The 17547-nt window shown below is 41.1% G+C and overlaps 1 protein-coding gene across 1 annotated transcript in view; it reads right to left on the reverse strand.

The window, feature by feature from the left end:
* NVL (nuclear VCP like) overlaps positions 1–17547 on the reverse strand; it is a 43801-nt gene that overhangs the window by 25971 nt on the left and 283 nt on the right. Inside the window, exons 2-10 of the mRNA XM_063444050.1 lie at positions 13619–13692; positions 13043–13095; positions 11742–11829; positions 8335–8392; positions 7691–7966; positions 6643–6766; positions 5029–5105; positions 3882–4016; positions 710–811 (exon numbers count right to left, since the gene is read on the reverse strand). Of these exons, the coding sequence (XP_063300120.1) occupies positions 710–811; positions 3882–4016; positions 5029–5105; positions 6643–6766; positions 7691–7966; positions 8335–8392; positions 11742–11829; positions 13043–13095; positions 13619–13692 (987 nt within the window). The remainder of the gene's footprint in view (positions 1–709; positions 812–3881; positions 4017–5028; positions 5106–6642; positions 6767–7690; positions 7967–8334; positions 8393–11741; positions 11830–13042; positions 13096–13618; positions 13693–17547) is intronic.

Consider the following 17547-nt stretch of genomic DNA (forward strand, 5'->3'; position numbering starts at 1 on the left):
TCACCACATACCAGAGAGAGACTGACTGTAACCTTGGTCCAGTGCGATGAAAAGGACATTCAATTTAAGAAGAAGAAAAACCAAAACCATAATACTCATCTACAGATTTGTTGGTTATTTCCAATATGCAATGAATCCCTGCATATTAAAGGGGTACCCCAAGCACCATAACCACAGTGGCATAAAGGCCTGAATACTTAAAATTTTTAAACCCTTGCCATATTTGTGATTTCAGATTATAGTCAGCCCCATACTTCACCTCTGCCATGCCACTGACATCATATGGGAAGCTGTAAACACATTTCTACAGTATGAGCTGCTGGCTCGAGCCGTTCAGGTGGTCTCAGTTTGGTTCCAGGAGCTGTGGCCGCTGTTCACTAAGCACGGAAGGGGGCGACTCTGTATACATGTGACCTAACAGCACAGCTCCTGCAATGTGAATGACACACACAGATAGCTAGACTTCACCACGGACGTTCAGTGAGTTGGAGGATGGAGATAAGGTCCTGGGAATAAAGTTTTATTGAAAATAAATACATTTTAAAAATGGATTGAATTTAACTAGGTATGTTTCCAGCGACAGGTCCCTAGCACTGGAATACCAAATTGATCTGATGCTTGGTTACACTGATTAATAAATTGGCTAAATTTCCCATGATGCTCAACCACACAAAATGGCTGCAAAGAAGGTAAAGGGCGCATTTCTCACCAGAGCTTGGTCAAAGAGCTCTCTGAGTTTCTGCTCGGACTCCCCGGAAACACCAGATACCATTTCTGTGGCAGCAACTTTTAACATTGGCAGATCAAGTTCCTGCAAAGAAAAACAAATCACAAAAATAAATTAATTCAAATTTCAAAGCCATCTGGACAAGAATGTCTCAACAACCTGAACAGCGCCATTTATTGTAACTATTTATTGAGCAACACTAAGCAGCCTAGCCACCGGAGCTAACTGCAGTGGTTCGGTTGCATAGAGTATCCTGGCTCCATCAGAGGGCTTAACATTAAGCAATAACAGAAAATGTGACTCTATTCTTAAACAGTTCAATATTAAATCAAGACAGCAATACGGGACTCTAGGCAACATAAACACTACAGCTAGCTTAGAGTGTCCCCTGACTGCAAATTCAGAGTGTCCCCTGACTGCAAATTTAGAGTGTCCCCTGACTGCAAATTCAGAGTGTCCCCTGACTGCAAATTCAGAGTGTCCCCTGACTGCAAATTCAGAGTGTCCCCTGACTGCAAATTCAGAGTGTCCCCTGACTGCAAATTCAGAGTGTCCCCTGACTGCAAATTCAGAGTGTCCCCTGACTGCAAATTCAGAGTGTCCCCTGACTGCAAATTCAGAGTGTCCCCTGACTGCAAATTCAGAGTGTCCCCTGACTGCAAATTCAGAGTGTCCCCTGACTGCAAATTCAGAGTGTCCCCTGACTGCAAATTCAGAGTGTCCCCTGACTGCAAATTCAGAGTGTCCCCTGACTGCAAATTCAGAGTGTCCCCTGACTGCAAATTCAGAGTGTCCCCTGACTGCAAATTCAGAGTGTCCCCTGACTGCAAATTCAGAGTGTCCCCTGACTGCAAATTCAGAGTGTCCCCTGACTGCAAATTCAGAGTGTCCCCTGACTGCAAATTCAGAGTGTCCCCTGACTGCAAATTCAGAGTGTCCCCTGACTGCAAATTCAGAGTGTCCCCTGACTGCAAATTCAGAGTGTCCCCTGACTGCGAATTCAGAGTGTCCCCTGACTGCGAATTCAGAGTGTCCCCTGACTGCGAATTCAGAGTGTCCCCTGACTGCGAATTCAGAGTGTCCCCTGACTGCGAATTCAGAGTGTCCCCTGACTGCGAATTCAGAGTGTCCCCTGACTGCGAATTCAGAGTGTCCCCTGACTGCGAATTCAGAGTGTCCCCTGACTGCGAATTCAGAGCGTTCCTTTACTGCGAGCTTAGAGCGCTCCTCTACTGCGAGCTTAGAGCGCTCCTCTACTGCGAGCTTAGAGCGTTCCTCTGCTGCGAGCTTAGAGCGCTCCTTTACTGCGAGCTTAGAGCGTTCCTCTGCTGCGAGCTTAGAGCGCTCCTTTACTGCGAGCTTAGAGCGTTCCTCTACTGCGAGCTTAGAGCGTTCCTCTACTGCGAGCTTAGAGCGTTCCTCTACTGCGAGCTTAGAGCGTTCCTCTACTGCGAGCTTAGAGCGTTCCTCTACTGCGAGCTTAGAGCGTTCCTCTACTGCGAGCTTAGAGCGTTCCTCTACTGCGAGCTTAGAGCGTTCCTCTACTGCGAGCTTAGAGCGTTCCTCTACTGCGAGCTTAGAGCGTTCCTCTACTGCGAGCTTAGAGCGTTCCTCTACTGCGAGCTTAGAGCGTTCCTCTACTGCGAGCTTAGAGCGTTCCTCTACTGCGAGCTTAGAGCGTTCCTTTACTGCGAGCTTAGAGCGTTCCTTTACTGCGAGCTTAGAGCGTTCCTTTACTGCGAGCTTAGAGCGTTCCTCTACTGCGAGCTTAGAGCGTTCCTCTACTGCGAGCTTAGAGCGTTCCTCTACTGCGAGCTTAGAGCGTTCCTCTACTGCGAGCTTAGAGCGTTCCTCTACTGCGAGCTTAGAGCGTTCCTCTACTGCGAGCTTAGAGCGTTCCTCTACTGCGAGCTTAGAGCGTTCCTCTACTGCGAGCTTAGAGCGTTCCTCTACTGCGAGCTTAGAGCGTTCCTCTACTGCGAGCTTAGAGCGTTCCTCTACTGCGAGCTTAGAGCGTTCCTCTACTGCGAGCTTAGAGCGCTCCTCTACTGCGAGCTTAGAGCGCTCCTCTACTGCGAGCTTAGAGCGTTCCTCTACTGCGAGCTTAGAGCGTTCCTTTACTGCGAGCTTAGAGCGTTCCTCTACTGCGAGCTTAGAGCGCTCCTTTACTGCGAGCTTAGAGCGCTCCTTTACTGCGAGCTTAGAGCGTTCCTTTAACCCCTTAAGAACACATGACATGTGTGACATGTCATGATTCCCTTTTATTCCAGAAGTTTGGTCCTTGAGGGGTTAAAGACCTGTTTGCTAGAGAACCAGTCGACCCATTAAACTGTGATCCATCAAACCATACCCCCTTAGCAGTTTTTTATAAAGTTTGAAATAACAAATTTTAGGCAAATTTTACTTCACTCTGGCGCAGGACATTATCATGGAATTCAAATTATTTTATCACAAAGAGTGGAAAGCTGAGAGCTATTTGGTAAAACACATTCTGACGTGCTGTATTTCATGACTTGACCTTTTATTTCTCTCTTACTCAGAGGATGCATTACCTGCTGGCCTGCTAAAGGCTCAAGTAATATTTTACCATATCCCGGGGGTCAGTGAGGAACCATCAACTCTTACCCCTGCAATGGCTGGATCAAGTAATATCTTACCTAATCTCAGGGGTTGGTAAGGAACCGTCAAATCTTACCCCAGCCATGGCTGGGGTACCTAATCCCAGGGGTCTGTGAGGAAACGTCAAAACTTACCCCTGCAATGGCCTGATCCAGTAATATTTTACCATATCCCGGGGGTCTTACCCCAGCATTGTCCGGATGCAGTAATATTTTACCAAATCCCAGGGGTCGGTAAGGAACCGTCAAATCTTACCCCAGCAATGACCTGATCCAGAAATATCTTACCATACCCCAGGGGGCAGTGAGGAACCGTCAAGTCTTACCCCTGCAATGGCTAAATCCAGTAATATTTTGCCATACCCCAGGGGTCAGTGAGGAACCGTCAAGTCTTACCCCTGCAATGGCCGGCTACAGTAATATTTTACCATATGCCAGAGGTCGGTGAGGAACCCAAAGTCTTACCCCAGAAATGATCGGATCCAGTAATATTTTACCATATCCCCAGGGGTCAGTGAGGAACAGTCAAGTCTTACCCCAGCAATGGCCTGAGCCAGTAAGGTTTTCCCACATCCTGGAGGTCCGTGCAGTAGAAAGCCTCGAGGCGGCACCACACCTAGGTGCTGGTATACCTCTGGGTGTCGCATGTGGATCATCATCTTACAGACTTCCTGTGCAGACAGATTATAAACACTTATGTCTAAACTGTAAGGACATTATATTTACAGGCTGTTTATCACAGGTTAAAGGGACACTTCAGGAGAGAAAGCTCAAAAAATGGAATCTATGTGCAATATTCATTGTGTTTATCAGCAGAACATTTATAGCAGCTCACAATATAGTGACTGTGCCTTCCCAATGTACTGAGTGCCTATAACAATGCAAAGGATGAAGGAGCCTTTGCGTACTTATATATTGCCCTATAACTGAAGAATGGGACACCAAGTTAAATGGTTCTTTTGGGTACCATAGCAATTTCATGCTACTGAAGCGGTTATAGTGCAAAGATGAATTCCTTGTTTTTTTCCTGTGTGTAGGGCGGTCTCTGTCTTGTGCAGGTGTGGTTTCTGGTGTCAGCACAAACACACAACATGTTAACTCCAGATACCTTGAACGGGCTTGCCCGCGGCTGGGTGAATTTAAACAGTATCACAGCTCCGCCTGAAATTGTGACTAAAACATATATATATAAAAACAGGGGGCTGCACTCATCTGAACATGCATAAATGCTGCTGGGGCCAATTCATACAATACACAGGATCCAGCACACTCACTCACCCACTAAACATTAACTTCAAAGCTCATTTACATATTTAGTAGTCTAGGCCAACTCCCTGGTTTTGCACCACTCCCTGTAACAGGTGCCTCATTCCAGGGCCCTATTTAGCCTTGACCTGCAGAGAGCCCCAGTAAGGAAGTATTTCCCAAGTAAGTGGATTCATCTCATTATATACTGTAACTAAACCCACATTATTTTGCCCAGATTAGGAGTATTTGAATAAAACGAATGGGATCTGTGAGCTTTGAAGTTGCTGTTTAGTGGATGAGTGAGTGCGTTGGAACTTGTGTTTTTTATATATATATATATATATAAATCAGATAATACGAATACTGGTACCACGTTTGCATCCTTTTGTTTTATTAAACACACGCCCCTTAGAACAACGTCTCATTAAAACGCACCTTGAGAGTATGGTCATTCCCCCCAATATCCTGAAACGAGAATGAGGACCTCTGCAGCTCGTGGACTTTCCCTTTCACTGAAAGCAAAGATTTAAAAATTATTAAAAAGATCACAGGGAAAAGAAACACGGTGAGGAAAAAAGGATATTATCAGCATGCTGGTCCGACTCCCCACCAGGCCCAGGCCCAGCACAGTATGTATTAAGCCAGGAAACAAATTACTAAAGAGAGTGCAAGAGGATCATCACCCAGTACCCTAAAGGGCAACGGGGGGATGGGGACGTATGTTGCCTGTTTTTTTTTTTTTTTAAACCTTGACTCCCCCTGGTCTGGAGTCTGTAATAAAGCCGAGCAATACGTATTATTAGAGTACATAAGGGGTAAACCTTTTGTTGAAGGAGCTGCAAGATTTAATACTTTGTAAAACTTATCAAACAAGAAGATAAAAACCCACGTGAGCGACGGAGATTCATTTTTATAAAACAGGCCGGCACGCAGCGAAAGGCAGAAATTGGCACAGGATCACCAACAGAAATGGGGCAAAAAAGTTTTACAACAGCAGCTATTACCACGGCAACAACTGGAGTGGACTTATTCCTTTCGTTTCCACAGCTATTGCCACAATAATAGAATGCTTTCACTTTTCTCATGTTCTGATATCTGATATAGTGTTCTAAGTGGGACAATTAAAGTCTCTGACTTGCCACGGGATTGCACACTTTCAGAGTATTTGAAGATTTTCAAAATTTGTTTGGGAATATTGAATATTGACATAGTTAAAAATAGAATTCAGACTGGAAACTGTATTTAAATGGTTAATAAAACGACCATGGCTCTAAATCTTGAACCGGCAGTAAATGATCAAACTGGGTGATAATGTGCCTTTGTCTAATTTAACAGGCATTGCGTCTACACACTTCTATCACAGTAAACTAGAGTGGGCCATAAAAAAGTCGCTCCACCTTTGTAGTTGGGGACCTACCACACCCATCATTTCTAAAGCATTTTCTAAAACATTTGGGGGTCAGCCATCGCTGCTGTAACCAGTTAACGGCAGAAGAGGTGTCAGAGCCGTTCATGATATAGCTGTGTCAGAGTAGTTCATGATATAGCGGTGTCAGAGCAGTTCATGATATAGCAGTGTCAGAGCCGTTCATGATATAGCGGTGTCAGAGCCGTTCATGATATAGCGGTGTCAGAGCCGTTCATGATATAGCGGTGTCAGAGCCGTTCATGATATAGCGGTGTCAGAGCCGTTCATGATATAGCGGTGTCAGAGCCGTTCATGATATAGCGGTGTCAGAGCCGTTCATGATATAGCGGTGTCAGAGCCGTTCATGATATAGCGGTGTCAGAGCCGTTCATGATATAGCTGTGTCAGAGCAGTTCATGATATAGCGGTGTCAGAGCCGTTCATGATATAGCGGTGTCAGAGCCGTTCATGATATAGCGGTGTCAGAGCAGTTCATGATATAGCGGTGTCAGAGCCGTTCATGATATAGCGGTGTCAGAGCCGTTCATGATATAGCAGTGTCAGAGCAGTTCATGATATAGCGGTCTACTTAGCCCCCTGGCAGGACAGTGCTGGAACATTCTCTGGAAAAAACAACTTACCTTTGTTCATCAGAGCAGATTCTATGTCCTTGTCTACATCGTGAGAGCCAGACTTTCCTTTTCGGATCTTCTTAAACTTCAGTTTCTTTTTCTCACTCTCCAGGAGAGAGACGTCTACGGAATTCTAAACAGAATAAGAAAACATCAACCATGGAACCAGACGGACGATGCTAAAACATGGCTGTTTGCAATGTGAAGGAAACTTCCTCACTCAAGCTGCGAAAAGTGACGGTCATGAAAATTTCTTGTCACTCACACGGTACTGTATCATGATCTACATATCGAGCTCAGTTTTACAATCTGCTTACCAGTTTGTAGGTGATTTTTAATGAAATTTCAGTAAAGGATTTCTATCTAACCTTAAGTTTCTTATTACACTTAGAATCATTGAACAGTTCAAACAATAATTTCCTGCTGGGAGTTAATTCGCTTGTCTGTTTACATCCCAGGCTCTGATTGGCTACTTACACAATATGCTCTCAGCAGCCATTTTGAATCAATGAGTGTTACTGTGTGTCTGATAACCTGTGACACAGTTACTAGACAGCTGTCACCATGCAAACAGCTAGAATTTCAATTGGTAATTTAGGATACACTTACTACAGCTTAGGTAGATGTGAGGTTTATTCAGGTTTATTCATTTTAAAGTGAAATAAATATCAAATTGCAAAATTCCAAAAAAGCTTAGCTGTAGATATCAATAGATTAGATTTTTTCAAAACAGCTACTTTTGGGTCTGATTAAACAGTGAGTATATAACTAAGAAACAAAAAATTGGACAAGACAAATTCAGGTGTTTTTTTTCCCTTGGTCATGTGGAAGAAATAAATAAAATAAGAGATTAGCAATATTTTAGTTTTGTATTAGAGCTAACCCTTTTTCCTTTTTTCCAAACGAATCCTTCCAACATAAACATTAAATCTCATTAGGACTCTGGGGGACAACACACCGTCGGCACTTCTGCCACTCACAGTTAAAGAGTCGTGTAAAACATTTTAAGCTCTGCTGTTGCTTTAAATAGATTTTTTCACAATTTTTGTTTCTGTACCTGTTTGGGTTCGGTTGTCTGGTCTCCTTCCACATCCTCACTCAAGTCTATTAAGATGCTCTTCTCGATAGCCCTGCTCGGGGTTTTATCAATGAACCAGCCGCCTTCTGAGGTCTTAGTGCCCCGTGGAGTACCGTCAGCGTCACCACGTGCTGCTTTGATAGGAGCAGGGGTGCTGGTGTCTGGATTCTCATTTTTGGAAGGGGTATCCAAAATGGAATCAGCATTTCCTTTCCGGTACAAGGACAGCAGTGAGTTATTCAGGTGATTGGATGACTGAAAGAATAGAAATATATATATATATAATAAACAGAGAGATAAGAAATATAAACAAATACACAAAATTGCTAAACACATTAGAAAATAGTCTCGAAAGAAAATGTTACACTGGAGTGCAGCAACCTCAACTCATGACTAGAAAAATCGATCAAGAAAATATAAAAGTCCAAAGTCCCACTTGGCACATGGACACACACTCTAACCTACTCACTGGCACTGAAGTCCAATCGCAATCCGTAGTTAATTTGCGTCCATTCCATGCGTACTATAATCTATTATATTTTACTTTCTGTTCTCTCAGATCTCAATGTATTTTTTTTATTATATATAAAAATTGAGCCCGTCTGATCCCTCTCACAACCTACCGGTTGATCTGTGTAGACATCGCTGTCTGTGGAGTCCTCAGAAAAACTCTCCAAATCTCTGCAAATTAAAGCAAAACAAGTAAAATATAAAAAGTACCGAGTGCTAAAGAGGAAGATTGAATAAAAAAGTGAGAGTTCCTTCTGCATTGACACATATCCACACTGCCCACGTGTCCCAAATTGAGAAAGAATGTCCTGATACGGATATCTATAGGGACACACTTCAATGAAACAATTGCAGAAAAAGATTAAATTTCCCTTCTTACGGTCCAGACTGGTCCAACAATGTGTTACACAGATAGTTAATTGGTGGTTGGAACCTTTTGGGCCAAATATAACACTATAACCAAATCTTGCACTCCACCATGAGCATAAATGTGGCAACATTAAGGCGATCCGAATTCCAGGTTCTATCAGTAACAAAAGCATAAAATGAAATTAGGAAATGAACAGTGAAATAAAGAAGGGGGGAAGAAGAAAGACAAACTACACGTCTGAAACTCAACGCGTTTCACGTCTACACGGGACGTTTTGTCAGCAGCTTTTTAGCTTTTCGGGAGCGGCTGAGTGATATTCTGTTTACAGTGGTCTAGCCCATTATTCTCATGCAATAAATGTTGTGACTACGTCACTATTATTATTATTATTATTATTATTATAGCGGCGACATATTCTGCTGCGCTTTACAGTCATAGAAAAGGGGCTTTTGAAGGCCCTGCTTACAATCTATGAGGATTTGAAATAAGCGGGTAAATATCGTTAGGTGTCTTCAAGGTGAGATGATTCTAAGGCAGTGACTTTACCATTGATCAATGTAGGCACTGCTAGCTGGGTCCAAATGTGGTCTGGATGAACAGAATATGGTTACAAATTTGGTCACTTTTCTGTATTTCATTGAGATATATTCTTTATAAAGAAATACTGATCTAGACTGCATTGGAATCAATTGAAATTCCAACACAATCCAAAGATACCATAGCAAAGTATGGAGTAATTTGTCTTACGGTAAAGCCAAAGGTGGACAATAGTTGAGAAAAGGTGGAGCTATGCTGCCAACTTTTGTCCAACCTCAGCAGCTGTCCCAAATGACGGCTGGGGGATTCAGGCTGTGTCTGTGAAGGATCCCGCAGTCTCATGGTATCCTCCATAGACGTAGTGTTGTACTCCATAGAAACAAAGCAACTAAATTGCCAGGAGACGAAAAGGACTGGGGGGGATCTGTCAGTTTTGGGGTTGTCTTTGTGAAATACGCACTTCTCAAATATTTACTATGTATTTTACAAATTTGCTTGGAATTCTGCTATTTCAACCACATGAGCACAAAGGCATATTTGCTAAATAAATTCAGTTGCATTTTAAAAAAGACCATAAATACGTCTGCTAGATTCACCCACCGGTAGCGTAAGCAGCCTGTGGACAAAGACTAAAGTATACAAATAATAATACAATATTGATGCAAAGCAGAATATTTATAAAATAGCCATATAATATGAATTGTATAACCTCAACCCTGAAGTGTTAATTACTGGGTTACAATGTATTCTTCTATGGAGTTAACTATATCTCCTCAGGAGTTAGATTTTTGAAATCTCATTAGATATCGGTCCCTATCTGCCTGTTAATTCCGTTAACTGCATTCTGTAACTTTAAACCATACTTGCTGGCAGATAATCTGTTGAATCTGAGCGTTCACTTACATATTTCTATCATTTGGCTTAAGATTTTGGCTGTTGAGTTGCATCTCAACAGGATGAGATCCATATTACATTCAATGTAATCTGGAAGCGTTAGAAAATCTGGACATTGACAAATCTTGTGAGCAATGTCCGTAATTCGCAGTCCAAATACCTCCAGATAGTCCTACATTCTTTTTGCTGGTTCACATTGGGCACAATTAGAGTTTAAAGGAACACTATAGTCACCTAAATTACTTTAGCTAAATAAAGCAGTTTTAGTGTATAGATCATTCCCCTGCAATTTCACTGCTCAATTCACTGTCATTTAGGAGTTAAATCACTTTGTTTCTGTTTATGCAGCCCTAGCCACACCTCCCCTGGCTATGATTGACAGAGCCTGCATGAAAAAAAAACTGGTTTCACTTTCAAACAGATGTAATTTACCTTAAATAATTGTATCTCAATCTCTAAATTGAACTTTAATCACATACAGGAGGCTCTTGCAGGGTGTAGCAAGCTATTAACATAGCAGGGGATAAGAAAATCTGCAGGGGCATGTTCTATACACCAAAACTGCTTCATTAAGCTAAAGTTGTTCAGCTGACTATAGTGTCCCTTTAATGCATTATAATGTAGATTAGCACACATTGCCTATCAGACCAACCAAATGTGCAAAGCATCTTACGCTGGCGCTGGGAACTCTACTCCCACTTCCGACGTCATCCACTGAATGTGCATGCGCGGCAAGAGCCGTGCGCGCAGTCAGTCCATTGGAAAGCATTACTCAATGCTTTCCTATGGATGCTGGAGTCTTCTCATTGGCGCAGAAGCGCCTCTAGCGGCTGTCAATGAGACAGCCACTAGAGGCTGGATTAACCCTAATGTAAACATAGCAGTTTCTCTGAAACTGCTATGTTTACAGCAGAAAGGGTTAATCCTAGAGGGACCTCGCACCCACACCACTTCATTGAGATGAAGTGGCCTGGGTGCTGTGGCAGGGTCAGAGAGGCTTTCTATGTTAGTAATAGATTGGAGCGCTCTCTATTCCCAGCATGATGGGGTTAATTGGGGGGAGTCACCCCTTGAATGTTATCAACCAGGTGAATGTAATTAACCAGCACTAGGGTTTTAAAAGGTTAGCCTCTGAAAACATCAGAGAGTCTAACAGCTGGGAGAGAGGAGGTAGTTAAGCCTGAGACTCTGAGACAAAGGTACTGTGTGAAACCTGCTTAAAGTGCTGTATTTCATTTGTTTAAAACTGGGAACCAGATTAGCTGGCCGGTTGGATAGTTAGTAACACTGTTGTTTAGTAAGTCTCCAAGTTGGAGTGTGATTTATTTTCTTTTTGTTTTATTTTGTGGGAGAGCACAACCTTGTATAAACTGTGGAAAGTGACAATAAACTGCAGTACTATTTTATCCTGACTGTTGCATTTGAAGTTTATTGTGAAGAGCCTGGCCATCCTGCCACAGTGCCTATAGTGGTCCTTTAAGTTAGTTACTAGGTGCCGGCAGTAGTTTGTCTGGATGTTAGCCCCATTCATTTAAAACTCTTTGCTAGAAGACAGAGAGGGATGATGCAAATGGAAAGAAAGCTTGAAGACCTTCCAAAGCATCTGCACATCCATAAAAATACGATATACAAACCTTGTGTTTTACACGAGAAATACACAATTAGCGATCCCTTTAGGGATGATTTTAAATTAAGAAGAAACACATGCAGGATACACACCCTCCATTTCCTCTTCGCGCTCTCTTGGCTGTATGCTCATCCTCCAGGTGCGCCAACTCATCGTTCTCGCTGCAAATAACTTTAAAAACTAGAAACAAGAGATAGACATCAGTCAGGTGGGAACGGCTGAGAATGTGCTTCTAGTCCTGCCATGCCTTTTGGTTTCATGGGTCTATATTTTACCATAATTTGGTTTTTATCCAAGCATGTTGCACACAGAAGTGGAATAACTTTATTTAATTACACACAGCCACAACGGGGCTATAGATGATGCTGGGATCTGGATGTTGGTCTAAATGGGCTGTGGACTAAACAATACCCTAGGAGATGCAGCACCCAGGTTGAAAGCAGGTAAGGTATGAATGGTGCATGCTGTGGTGTATACTGCTTGCCTTTGGCTTGACATGTTGTTATAACATATTAGCCCAAATCTACATCCCCCTTATCAATTTTCCATGGTTGAAATGATGCTCCCAATATGACCGTTTTAATTAAGCTGATCACTTTAACCCCTTAAGGACACATGACATAAATATTCCGTCATGATTCCCTTTTATTCCAGAAGTTGTGTCCTTAAGGGGTTAAAATGAAATACCGGTAATGTAAAAAACATGACTTTTACTTCTCGTAAATTCCTTTTTCCTTAATATGGTGGCAGTACGATAGGGATGTGCTCTTCCCTGGGACCAGCATCCGAAAGAAATTAACGTAAAAAAGATCCTTCCCCATTGGGTATAAAGCACTAACGTTCCAAGATCCCACCGTTTGGAACAATATAACACTAGAGATCTCTTACTGCTAAAATTGAATCTGCTATCAAAATAACGGGGGGAGGAACTTGTACTGCCAGCATATTATGGAAAAAGGAATTTACGGTAAGTAAAATTAAAGCTTTTCCTAACCTATGGTGGCAGTACGATAGGGATATATCGAGATCCCAATAAAACAACCTGGGCGGAAATTAGGTAACCCCGTTCCCCCAGGCATCAACCCGTGTGCCTCACCAGTCTTCAGATGCTCGTCCGTTCCTGTTGAAAAGAACTGTGGGATCCTGGAAGGTTAGTGCTTTATACCCGGTGGGGGAGGATCTTTTTTACGTTAATTTCTTTCAGATGCTGGTCCCAAGGAAGAGCACATCCCTATCGTACGGCCACCATATGTCAGGAAAAGTGTTTTTCTGTCAATGCACCTGAAAATGGTTTGACATAAATGCCCGCTGACTCACTGCTCTATAGTTACTACTCAGAACATGAAAGAAACCATAAAACCAATACAAATAAGTCTATTGCGAATCAACTCACCTTTTTCTACCTGTATTCTAAAAGCATTTTGTTTTCTCCTGCCATAATCTAACCTAAAAAATAAAAGAAAATAATCATCAGCTCAAATATTCTTATAACCCAACAGCTGCATTAGCCAATTTAAGGGCAAATGTAGAAAATAAATCAATACGATACTTAAAAGTATATTGCATTCTGCCCACTCCTGGGAGATGAAAGGACATCTAAGTATTACACAATGCCGCTGTCAGCATCGTGGGAATGTACGTTTCGTGATTACAACTTCCACAAATGTTTTTTTATTTCTCACATATCTCTGTCAGTGGATTCATTGTTATTCCACCCTATTACAGGGGTACCTCCGATTATCAGAGACACAGAGCTAAGATGGGAGAAGGAGTATGACTGACCAAGACAGGGCACATGCAGACAAAGATAAGACGGAGAAGCACAAACCAACCAAGAATGTGTGGTTGATTTAGAATTTCCATCTGACCGCTTGATGTCTTGCTGGTGCACTATGGTGCTATGTATGAAATATGTGACCGATTCAGGTGAGAATCAGCCTTGTTTCATTATATAAATCATGGTTCTTACCTGAATGCTTTCTGGAGATCAGCGGCTACAGCAGCGATATCCACAAAGCTACCACATCTGTTGCTGCTCAAATACTGCAAGAAAGAAACATAGGCCGATCAGAATACAACAGAACTTTTCTGCAATCAGATTAATAAACAAGCAATAAGTATATATGTTTACATTTTTTAGATTGTATACATGAGGACAAGAGCTCAAAGTATTGTGGCAAATTATCCTGTCCGTCAAACTTTGTATTATCTTCTTTCTCAATGTAATCACTGCTGTTAAATATGTTTAAATCAAACATTGGATGCCACACAGACTATGTTGTGTACGTACTGCAGTGTCCGTGTGGCAAACAATATGTGGGTAAGACCAAAAGACTCCTTAAGATTAGTCTTATGGAGCATATCAACATTAGAAAAGGTATGACCAGCCCACTGCAATTCATGTCCCTCTTTTAATTGGAGAGATTTTAGGGGTGTAGGCATTGAACAAATATCTTCACATTGGAGAGGGGACAGATCTTAAATTATCTCAAAGAGAAACATATTGGATCCATGGATTGGATTCCTTAGAGCCCAAGGGGATGAATGTCGATCTAGATCTAGCTGGTTTTATGATATGACACTGTCCTCTCCTTCCCCTTTTCTTTTTAGCCAATATTTAAATTAAGGAGACTGATTGTTTTATAAAGATATTTTTTTTTTTTTTTTTTTTTTAAAGGATTTGCATCTCTCCTCTAAAAGGAATTTTTAGATTTATTTTTTCATATTTACACTTATAAACTAATTCTCTTATATGCATAGGAGAACTCCATTTACATTGATTAATTTAGAATCACTTAACAGTTTTAGCATTTCTGTTATACTGCTGGAAGTTTTGTTTGATCTAAAAAGGGTCTTTTCTGATATAAAGGATTACTTTCAGTATAAAAGGTTGTTTTTTTTAGTTTGATTATATGTTTAAATTAGATCTTTAAGTACACATTGGAAGTATCAAATAGATAGTAGCATATATTCTCAGTATTAATATCTAGTGGGAATATTCACTTTATTAGTGTGCAATAATACCTAACATTAATACACATGGAATGTTTAAAATATAAACAAAAACTTTATTAAAACCTTTATGATAAGAGATGCATTGCTTTTCTCTTTTTTTATTTGTGTTTTTTTTTTATTTGCATTAATGTTATTTAGCATTATTTTGTTTGATATGAAATTTATGAATACTGTTAGTGTACATAGATGTAATAAATTTTCTCCTATTCAATTTATTCCCCATCTTTTTATGTCTGTAATGTTAACAACCTCCGAGCACTAAATGCTCGTTATGAGACGTTCATATATCCATAGTTAGAACACATAGACGTTCAGGACGTCAGAAGTGATGCACGATACCGGAAGGAGGAGGTGGAACGCAAGCCGAATGGACCCGCGAAAATTCATATCGGCAATTATGCACATCAGCTGTGTTTACAACCAAGTCCAATGAAGATTGACCCACTCCTCTGTCCACCAATGAAAGTGTTTTGGAGTCTAGGCACACCTGATTGACCTTCAATCAACTCCTTCTAGATTATGTATTTAATGTGACTGGGAGGGGGGTTATTTATATGCATGTTTGTTCCATGTACTACTATTGAATTTATTTCTATCTCTGAAGTCCACTGTGTTGGACGAAACGCGTTAGATTTTATTTCATTTGTTTTTACATATGATTTTATTGGGTGACTGTGCCTCAATAAATTTCCTTTTTATACAATTTGGTTCCTGATTGCCTCCTGAGCCTTTTGAGTCTGTCTATTCATCCACCATCCTCCAGTGGAAGCGGTCCAGCAATATCCCTTAGTGGATTTCAAGGCGTTTATTTCATTCATATCTGGTGAGTGCAACCATTATTGCAGCGTGTCATTTAATTTAATTGTACATCACTATGTGTTGTCTATTTTCTTTTAGCTCCAAGCTGTATTTTTTTTTTCATGTTTCAACATATCTGTTAAATATGTTGCCAAGAAAATGGTAACAATGTGTTTTTTTTTTCACTAAAACATTGCACTGTAGTGATGTGAAAAAAAAATGGCAAAATTTAGCAATTTGATTTTTCTTTCTCAAAATCATTGTTTAGTGAATAAAGCCTAATGCTATTTTTAGTGCATTTTTCATTATTCTGAAAATATCTACATGATTACTAGAATACTAAGTAAATAAAAAAAAAACTTGATGGTGACTGCAGAGGATGGATGAACATTCTTACCGTAACACACAGCCATTTGCTTGGCATTCTGAGCTGCACCTAAGAGCATAGCTCACGACTGGGACACTCCGCTGCTCAAATCACAGACTTCCCAATGCAGCTCAATGAGAAATCTATGCAAGACGGGTGCTCTGGGCAATTGCTGCCTCTGGAGTTTAGCTCCAGTGAGCTAGTCAAACCAGGAAGAAACATTATGGGTTGTCTGATTAAGTCAGGGAGAGGGTAAGGGGTGACAAGGTTAATTTATAAAAGTGCCAAATGCTATTGAAATCTTTATTTATTTTTTTTCTAAAATGAAAAAAATAAAAAAAAGAGGACTTCAGCAAGCTAAAGTGCATTAGGTGTGTGGAGTGTTCCTTTAAAGTACCTGCCCCTTTCTGTGGTCTTTGCATAGTTTGCAAAGACCCCAAGTGATGACTGCTGGAAGATCTTAGGATCGACAGTTGAGGACCTCACAAAAGACAGCTCTGCCTTTTCTGTAGCTATGTAATGCAAAGGAAGATACTTAATGGGGTACTACAGTGTCAGCACCACAAACGTGTACTCCTGACACTATAGTTCTAAAACCACCATTTAGGTGTTTGTGCCCCCTAACCTTGCGTTTGAAAGGTGATGTATTCGCCTTTTTCCAGAGCCGTGTGGGGCTTCACGCATTTGGCACAGTCCCCGTGGCTGTCATCATCAAAACGGATTACTTCAGCCAAGCACAATGCTTTCCCATAGACAAGCATTGGATTGGCTGAGATTGTCAATTCAATGGCAGAGCAAAATGCTGCACGGGCCAATCAGCAACTCCTCATAGAGATGCATTGAATCAATGCGTCTGTATGGGGAAAGTTCAGCATCTCAAAGAAGAGCGTGGAGACGCTGAACGTCAGTGCTGCACAGCGTGTCCATTAGAGGTGTTCCTAGGCTCTATTGCAAACACTGCCTTTTCTATGAAAAAAGAAGTGTTTACATTAGAAAGCCTTAAGGGAATGATTATACTCACCAGAACAGATATAATAAGCTGTAGTTGTTCTTGTGACTATAGTGTCCCTTTAAGACAAAGCAGTCTCTTTGTTTTATATCAGTGAAATTCCAACTCGGTGTTTTTCAAATGCACTTTCTTGTGGTGGTGGTGGGGCGGGGGGACACATTTGTAGATGAGATAACCCTGATCAGGTGGTGCAGGAGTAACTATTTCATTACATACCATATAATATAGAAAATTATCATTACAAAATAAGAGTTTTAAAGTGATAAATAGCTACAAGGGGAATATCTCAATGTATTATTTTCCACGTTAAAATTACAAAATTAGAATTAGAAACTGCCGTTACCTCTAGAAAACGGGACCTTGTGCAACTTTCTGCCTTCTCTGATTGACCATGCAGGCAAACCAGAAAATATTACAGTATACACTCCATCAGCACTGTACACATTTCTATGTATAATAGTGTACATTTGTATGTGGTACTGATACATTGTATATATTATTATTCTGCCTGTGGTATGCCCACAACTATGTTGATCAGTTTTCTAGCATATATGTTTTACAGAGCTCATCACAATACAGCACTAGCATGCTTTAAAAGATTGGATACAACTCCCATCATTCTATGCCAGAATTATATTAAGTGCTGGAGTGACAACCCCCATAACTCCCAGTAATTAAATCTGAGCCTAACTGCACTTAATCCAAGTAT

The sequence above is a fragment of the Pelobates fuscus genome, chromosome 2 (genome assembly GCF_036172605.1).
Source record: "Pelobates fuscus isolate aPelFus1 chromosome 2, aPelFus1.pri, whole genome shotgun sequence".
Lineage (NCBI taxonomy): Eukaryota > Metazoa > Chordata > Amphibia > Anura > Pelobatidae > Pelobates > Pelobates fuscus.